Source organism: Chelon labrosus (genome assembly GCF_963514085.1).
Source record: "Chelon labrosus genome assembly, chromosome: 3".
NCBI lineage: Eukaryota > Metazoa > Chordata > Actinopteri > Mugiliformes > Mugilidae > Chelon > Chelon labrosus.
In genome coordinates this window covers 23,764,294-23,773,024 of record NC_140339.1, presented here as the reverse complement: position 1 = coordinate 23,773,024, position 8,731 = coordinate 23,764,294, and the positions used below count along the sequence as shown (strand labels likewise).

General features: G+C 42.9%; 1 protein-coding gene across 2 annotated transcripts; it reads left to right on the top strand.

The window, feature by feature from the left end:
• The first annotated feature begins 348 nt into the window (after nucleotides 1-348).
• cmtr2 (cap methyltransferase 2) lies at nucleotides 349-8,121 on the top strand. 2 transcript variants are annotated; one of them, XM_084541797.1, is made up of 3 exons: nucleotides 349-734; nucleotides 2,908-4,167; nucleotides 6,060-8,121. In XM_084541797.1, exons 2-3 carry the CDS (start codon nucleotides 2,917-2,919, stop codon nucleotides 7,113-7,115), a joined length of 2,307 nt encoding a protein of 768 aa, XP_084397923.1. In that variant the 5' UTR covers nucleotides 349-734; nucleotides 2,908-2,916; the 3' UTR covers nucleotides 7,116-8,121. The 2 variants fall into 2 exon arrangements, with proteins under 2 accessions (XP_084397923.1, XP_084397924.1); XM_084541798.1 differs by lacking the exon at nucleotides 349-734 and having other exon boundaries at nucleotides 2,478-4,167.
• Nucleotides 8,122-8,731: the final 610 nt, after the last annotated feature.

Below are 8,731 nucleotides of genomic sequence, written 5' to 3'. Positions count from 1 at the left end.
CATTCATTTTCTATACCCGCTTATTCCTGTTAAGGGTCGCGGGGGTCTGCTGGAGCCTATCCCAGCTGTCATCGGGCGAGAGGCAGGGGTACACCCTGGACAGGTCGCCAGTCCATCGCAGGACTAACACAGAGACAGACAACCATTCACACTCACACGCACATCTACGGCAAATTTAGAGTCACCAATTAACCTAATGAGCATGTCTTTGGATGGTGGGAGGAAGCCGGAGTACCCGGAGAGAACCCACGCAGACACAGGGGGAACATGCAAACTCCACACAGAAAGGCCAGCCGGCCCATGGATTCGAACCGGTGACCTTCTTGCTGTGAGGCATCAGTGCTAACCACCTCGACACTGTGCCGCCCACTAAATTGTAATAATCAAATGTAAATTTCCTGTTCAAGTGTTTTTCGCATCTGCTCTGTTTTTTCCCCCCAAAAAACTCATCATCTTCCAATATCAGTGTTTTTTAAATATACTGTTTAGTATACCAGATAAAATTTTACATGCAAAGTAGTTCACATCTTACTGCGAACTCAGTCAATTATAAATCGTCGTCTTTCCGAGAGTCAGACAAGGCTGCTACATGTCCCTTTAAGAGAAACCCCGCCCACTCAGCCATGCACATGCGCAGAGCTGTTCTGGGTCATGTGATAAAGTTGTTCTGTGGTTACTTTACGGCAGCGGTAGTCCGGTGAGTCCCTGCTCAAGTTGTGAAGTTGTCTCAGATGGTATGTGTCTTATCGATACACAGATGTGTTACGCAGACATTCCTCGGAAACACTTATAGACTTCAACCTGGTGTTTGAGAAAATTAATACATTTACGGGTTTTAAGAGACACAACGTTTCCTTGAACTCTTCTCTGTAGTAAGCGTCCCGTTTTAGGCCAGGTGATGATAAACAGCTTGTGTTTTCTTAATTAAGACTTTTCTGTGTCACTACAACCCTAAAAACAAGGCTATGTTTAGGCCGGTTACAGGATACAGCCCTAAAGTTGTATTCATACACTCACTCGTCATGGGTTTCCCTCATATCACTGTTGCATACAGGAGCAGCAGACTGAGCAGGACACAGACGATCAAACTGGATTTGTCCATAATGGGACATCCAGTTTCGACAGTTTTCAGAATTTGTAATTTTAAGGTTCCGATTGATGGTAAAATGTCTGTGATGTAGCAATAACTGTAACTCAAGCTAGGCAGTAATTCAATGAGCAATAAATCAAATATTGTACTTATTAACTCAGTTACCAGTTCATTAATTGAAGTAGTGAAAACAAATGTACTCTAATGTTACAGTCCTGCCTTAATCTTGTTATAGTTATGGTGTTCGTTGAGCATTTGTTCATCAAACTACATCCTCTGAAATGATCATACAGGTGAATCACCACGTTTCTGACACTGTTTCAACATTAACTGAATATTATAACATTCATCAAGAAGTATTTAGTGCAGGACTGTTATAATAGAATGCATTCATTTCCACTAGTGTACCTAATGAAGTGGCAAGTGAGTGTACAATCAAGTTTTACTCTTCTCCGGTCAGTATTTTAGTGCTTGCAACACCTATCCTCATAGGAACCTACAGAGCCCAAAGTGTCCTCATGTAATTGCTTATTTTGGAATAAAAGCAGAAAGGATTTCAGTAGTTCAGTTAATTATGTTGTTAAATCGTACTTTTGTGAGCGATGATCATCTGCGTTTTTTCTTAATACAAAATAAAACAAGAAAAACAGACAGGAAGTAATGGGTGAGAGAGGGGGTGTGACTTGCAGCAAAGCACACAGACTGGAATCAAACCTTTGCCTCTGTAGTGAGGACTATAGCCTCAGTTTTAGTTGGCAGCTCTAAATATTAAATATAAAAGTTAAAATATGTACCAACTGGTTCACTGGATGTCCCAGTTGGCACATATATTAACTTTTATTTAAATATTTTAAGCTTTCAAGCATGTAACTAATGCTAAGCTAGTGTTCAGTTGTTTGTATGGGTTTTGCTTTGAGCTCATAGCAGCTGGTGTCTCACAGCTTATCTACATTGATTAATTCAGATTAATTAATATAATCTTTGCAGGACGCAGAGTCTCTTGCTTAATCTCTTGCCTGTATAAAAGTAACATCAGTACGTCTTTCTTTCTAGTTCATGTTAACAACAGCTGAAGCCATTATTATTACTTCACAAAGCAGCTGACTTTCAATCACAGCAGCAGTGTGTATCAGTATGATTTATGACAAATAACTGATGAATGTCCTGTCATTAGCTGTATAACATAAACAGTCATTCATCAGTGAGTCACCACAGACTAATCAAGAAATGCCCCCGAAATACTTCATGCTGCCCACTAAATCATGTGCACATGAGCTGGGGTTTTCCTCTGTTAATTTGATCCTGACTGTAAATGATTTTTGTGATAAATTAGAAATTACTCAATAACACATGGATTGTTATTTTGACCATGATGGTGTTTCATACGGCCTGGTTAAAGGTCTTACCATCACAGACTGACCTGGATATTTAAAAGGCGTTCTTCATTGTGAGCTGGTTTTCATAGCGCAATCTTTAACATAACGTGGCTTGTAGCTGTCATTTGAAAATACTGGAAAATATCAGTCAGTGTTGCATGAATTTTGTTATTCTCAAAACTTATAGTTGTGTTGTTGTTGTTGATCAGGTAATTTCTAGTACTTACCCTACCACCTGGTGGCCCGAGAGCACTATAATACAACAAGTCGACATTTCAACACCAGTCATGTAGGACTAACATGAAGGGTTGCACAGCTGAACCTTGGTATAAATGTAACTGTAAAAAAGTAAAATTGAAGCTATCTGTGTTGTGTGGTATCGATAATGAATAAGGGTTTCTTTCTAATCTAAGTGCATGTCCAACTCTTCATGTTGAACAGGTTTAGAGGATGAGCTCGGGCAATGGGACCAGGAGGAAAGTCAGCAAGCAGCAGCCCTTTAACAACATGGTGGCACCTGACCCTGAAACACTGGCTGAGATACAAGGTATTTTTAGCAAAGTGAAAGTCTATGTGAAACCATCCAGTGGGGAGTGGTGCGTCCCCGACCCAAATGTTGCTCTCAGACACCCAGCAGAGGAGCACTGCCGTTTGCAGCAGCTGAAGGCGTCGCTGAACGCAGTGAAGAACCAACTCAGTGACAAGAACGTACAGGTGTGGCATGAGCACACCAACTCCACCAATCGCGCCGGGAAAGTGATCGCTGCCGTACGTTCTGCTGCTAACGCAGAGATCTGCACCCAGGCTTGGTGCAAGTTCTACGAGATCCTGGGAACCTTTCGTCTTCTCCCAGAGGAAGCTCTTCAGATTGGAGAGCTGAACACAGTCCACCTGTGTGAAGCCCCAGGGGCCTTTATAACTGCTCTTAACCACTACATCAAAACTAGTGAGTCCACACGATACTGTGACTGGAGCTGGGTTGCCAACACTCTCAACCCATACCACGAGGCCAACGGCGGAAGCACGACCATCGCAGATGATCGGTTAATCGCTAACACGCTGCCATGGTGGTTCTTTGGCTCAGATAACACAGGCAACATCATGCTCCAGACACACCTGCTGGAATTACAGGTGTTTGTGTCAAACATGCACAGAGTTGATTTGGTCACGGCAGATGGAAGTTTTGACTGTCAGGAGAACCCTGATGAGCAGGAGGCGCTGGTGGCGTCGCTGCATTACTGTGAGGTCACATCTGCACTTCTGCTCCTGAGTCCTGGTGGTTCCTTTGTACTGAAAATGTTCACCCTGTATGAACACTCCTCTGTCTGCTTACTCTACCTGCTGAACTGCTGTTTCCACTCAGTCAGCGTCTTCAAGCCCGCCACCAGCAAAGCCGGAAACTCTGAGGTTTATGTTGTGTGCCTGAACTATGACGGCAAAGAGGCGGTGAGGCCCCTGCTTTCAAAATTGATTCGAAATTATGGACCACATCTGGCCGACAGAGAGGCACTTTTCCCACGATCTGTTATCCCAGAATCGTTTCTGGAACAGCACAAAAAAGTGTGCTTTCACTTCCACTCGCTGCAAGTGGAGACAATCACAGAAAACCTGCGACTGTTTGAAGGAATGAGCACTGAGCAGAGGCAGCGGCTCGACCACATCAGGGACTGTGTGGCTCACGAATACCTGCAGCGCTTCCAGGTAAGATCTTTTCAGAACATGATAACTGAGACAGCTAACACAACTGAGTTTACAAAACCTAAAGATCCTCTTAATAGCCTTTGTAGAGGTTTCGATCATATTTAACGGTACTTATCTTTTTTTGTCCATGAGGTTCAGCTTAAACTTTGGCTTATCTTTTAAACATCGTCTGAACTGTTTAAAATCACTCCACCACTTTGGTCCAGACTAAGACATTCATTCATGTTCAGACATTCGTTGACCCCTGAGGTTAAAACCTAACAATTCTGATGATGCTCCAACTTTTGATTTAATGTCATTTAATGCCACTGTGCACTTGACATTTTTGATTCTGAATGACGTGTTTCTCTTGGGACAAATTGTAATCTTATTGGTGGTCCCATAACTTCATCTGGGGCCATTATCTGGTCACAGTTTAGTTTTGTCCAAAGACAATGGCATTCCCATCAGCCTCTATGGTACTTACAGTACACTTAAGTATTTTCACCTCTCAGAATTTTCTACATCAATGTAATAATAATTTTTATGCAGAAATGTAGAAAATGTGGATTTTCCTTAAGTCCTTAAAGCAGACAAAGACAAAGAGAATCCAGTTAAACAAATGGAACATAAATATTATACTTGTGCATTTACCTTTTCAAGAAAAACAATCATTTGTACATATCTGTGTATGGAAACCCTTGTTTTCAGTAACTGGGGTGAGCCCCTTGTGCAGCAGTAACAGCAATTAAACGTTTCTGGTAACTGCTGATCAATCGCCTAGAGTGACCGGAAGAAATTTTAGCCCATTCCTCAATAAAGAACCACTTCAGTTCTGAGATGTTGGTGGGTTTCCTCACATGAACTGCTTGCTTCAGGTTTTACCACAACATTTCATTTCACGACATTAAGGTCAGGACTTGGACCTGGTCATTCCAAAACATTAATTTTGTCCTTTTTTAATCATACATTTGTAGAATGACTTGTGTGCTTGGGGTCATTGTCTCTACATGTCTCACAGACAGATGTCCTGACATTTTCCTTCAGAATTTGCTGGTATAGTCAATGTTTCATTTATTTGATTGGGTTCTCTTTGTCTTCTTTCAGGACTTGTATGAAAATCCAAAATGTTGGAGTTGCACAGAAATGTTTAAGCAGCAGAGTAGATAGTGATTATTTCAAGCTGTTATACATCAGTGGGTTAGCATTGTCATTGTGAGTTTGTTAGCATGCTGACATTAGCAGCAACCTCAAAGAATCGCCACGACTGTAAGTACAGCCTCTCAGAGTTACTAGCATGCAGACATGGTTCATCAAGTTTAAAAGTCCTGAGAAACAACATTTAGTTTCAAGTCTTAAATATCTACATCATATATGGAACAAGAAATAGCCAGAAGGAAGAAATGTAGTCTTGATCTGAGCTGACTCATCAGCAACTGAAAAGAGGCCCATGTTTGATATATTATAAATATTCATTGCCTGAAAAAGAGGCTTTCACTTTCTTTCTGGCAGCACATAAAGACTTCATAAATGTTCTCAAACCTATAGGCCTATTAAAATTCCCTGGTGGCAGAACCCACAGGGACAGTTTCGTTAGCTAACAAGCACAGAGAACATGATGAAGCCAAATTAAAAAATTGTCAATAATTTGTTGTGCTTTAATTACCTGCACTTCACCACTACTTTATAGTCTGACCAGAGGACAGCTGGTCTCTCAATAGTTGTTTAAATAACTTAAATGTGTTTAGTTTGTGATTATACGACAGAACAAAAAGCAACACATACGATGCTGTAACTACTCAGTGAGTTTATCTGGTCTGCCTTTTGTGCTCATTTAATTTGGCCTCAGGTTTCACAGCAAAAAATGTTCAAGAGGTCCACATTTGAAGCTGATCAGGTGTTTCTGTGTGTAGGTGATCTTTCTTCCACGGAGACGGTGGATCTCTCATAACACCGTGAGTCCTGCCTGCTGCATTGTGTCAGTGGGCCGACCTCTGGGACAGAAGAAGCAAACAGGCTCCTTCAACGAGCGCAGGGAATTACAGACCCTGAGCTGGAGGGAGCGTATTGAGAGGGGTTGCCATGCCTCCTGGATACAGAGACACTGCACCGTGGACGTCTTGGCAGGCTGCGTGCTGGAAGGGCCCATGTCCAGCTGTGACGTGGACTCATGGTCCGTTATTGTTGGGGCTGCGCTTCCTGCAGTCAGAAACTCTCCGTTCTGTGAAGGAGGGCTGCTAACCCACCTGAACGAGGCCCTGAAGGAAACAGCTGTGGACTGGACACGTGTACCTCCCTGTGACTCTTGCTATGCAGTTTCCACAGCCTCCATCTTGTCTGAGGTTGCAGGTCTTTGTGCCTTCAAATCCGGCAATGCGGGGATCAAAAAGAATAAACAGTGTTTGGTGTTTGGCAGCTGCTCAGATTGGGGCGACAGTGAGAGCCAAATTGGGGATTTAGTCTTAACATTTTCTGCAGAGCCTTCATTTTCTCAAAGCGACTGCATCTCACTGCACGATGGGGAGCCGTTGTACCAGCAGCAGCTCTTAAGTTGTGTCATGTTCTCCCTTCAGACCCTGAGCTCTGGGGATGCGATGCTGCTGCCTGTGTTTTCTGCCCTCACCCGTGTCACTGCGGCTCTTGTGCTCTGCCTTCACGCCTGTTTTTGCTCGGTCTTGTTCAGGTGTCCGCCCCTCTCTGGTGTGGTTGGGACTGTGCTTGTGTGCGCTGGGTTCTGCCCTGAAGCTGCTGCCCGAATACTCCCGTTCCTCACTGATGTCCAGACTCGCATGAATCAGTTGTTCAGAGGAGAGGGGGACATGGTTAAAAATCAGTCTTCTGGAGGTGACAGGCAGGTGCTGCAGTTTGTCCCTATGGAGGAGCTGCTCACTGGAGGACTGACTGAGTTCTTGTGGACCATGAACTCTGAAATCATCCAACGGAAGCTGCATCTGCTCATGCAGTTATAGTACAGTTTAGTGAGCTGTCACTCTGGGATTCATGCTATCATGTCAGAAGCTGTCCCATTATGTTACAATTATTCTTGTTGAAGCTACCCAGCAGTTAGTCACTGACTTATTTTTGCTGGCTGTTGTCAAGAGTCCGCGTCTTATGTAACATTACGCTCCTGTAACACTCCCTGACTCTCAATGGACAGATTAAAAATGATGAACAGAGATATCCTTTATTGCATACATGATTTTGATTTGTCAAAACCTGCTGCGTACATTACCCACAAGTGTGTCACTAGCAAGTTTATTTTTAATTGCGTTCTTTTCCTTTTCCTTTTCAACAGGACATTTTAGAGTTGGCCACTGAATAAGTTAGTGCCCTCCGAGTGTGTAACTTTGTATATGAAGGAGATCAATAATATCTACCATGCTGATGTATTCGCTAGGCTTCAATGAATCAGAATCAGAAATACTTTATTACTCACTGGGGAGAAGTTACGTTTGGTAAAATAAAGGTTGCCAAGGTTAAATAAATTCAGCCTTCATTTTTTTCAGTTATGTCTCAACAAATCATCTTAGTTATTGTTTAACTTTCAATGCAGATTATTTTCAGTTCTCAAACAGCAGAACTCATCTGTGACTGAAGGAGGAGGCTGAATAAACAGTGGTCCAACCTTCAGCACCAAACCTCCTATCAGATACAGGTGTTGAGGTTTACCCTGAAGTTGTCTTGCAACAACGCATTATTTCATCCCAAAGTGTTGGGGATATATTTTATCAGCCTTCCTGCTGCTAATAGCCAAATAACAGTTTACCAGTTAATTTTCTTCTTTTGTGTCTGGTGAGAAAAACTTTCTAATCTCATATGAAAGGACAGTCCGAATGCCCTGAAAAGTTTCATAGATCATGATCTGCACAGCTGAGGAAGTGTTGACCAACAGTACATCTTCTTAAATGCTGTTTTCTATTTGTAATTTTTTGTTTGTAGAATCTGTTTCTATTTTCTCACAAAACTAATAAAAATATGCTCTGAAAAACAACTTGATTAATTTTAATAATTTTCTGCTGCTCAAGAATTTAGATGCACCGTGACATTAATTTCATCTGTTTTTTGGATTCCTACAGAACGGTTTCAGCATGAACTATAAGTGATTAATGTGGAGCTGGCCTGTAATGTTTGGGCGGAGGGCTCTGTGAGGATCATGTTCTTTGATTTCTCTAGTGCCTTTAACACCATTCAGCCCTTTCTGATGAGTGAGAAGCTGCTCAGGATGGGTGTCATCTCCTCCACTGTCTCCTGGATTGCTGATTACTTGTCTAGCAGGCCCCATTTTGTGCAGCTGGGGGAGGGGGGGGCTCCCTGTTCGATACTGTTGTCAGTAATGTGGGGGCACCACAGGGGACTGTCCTGTCTCCACTTCTGTTCACTCTTTACACCTCTGATTCCCAGGACAGCTCTGGGTCCTGCCACCTGCAGAAGTTCTCTGATGACTCTGCAGTGGTTGGGTGTATTAGAGTGGAGTATAGGACACTGATGGGAGACCAGGCAAACCAATTACTGCTGAATGTGGACAGGACCAAGGAGCTGGTCACTGACTTCAGGAGGAAGAGGACACCAGTGGAGCCCATCCCCA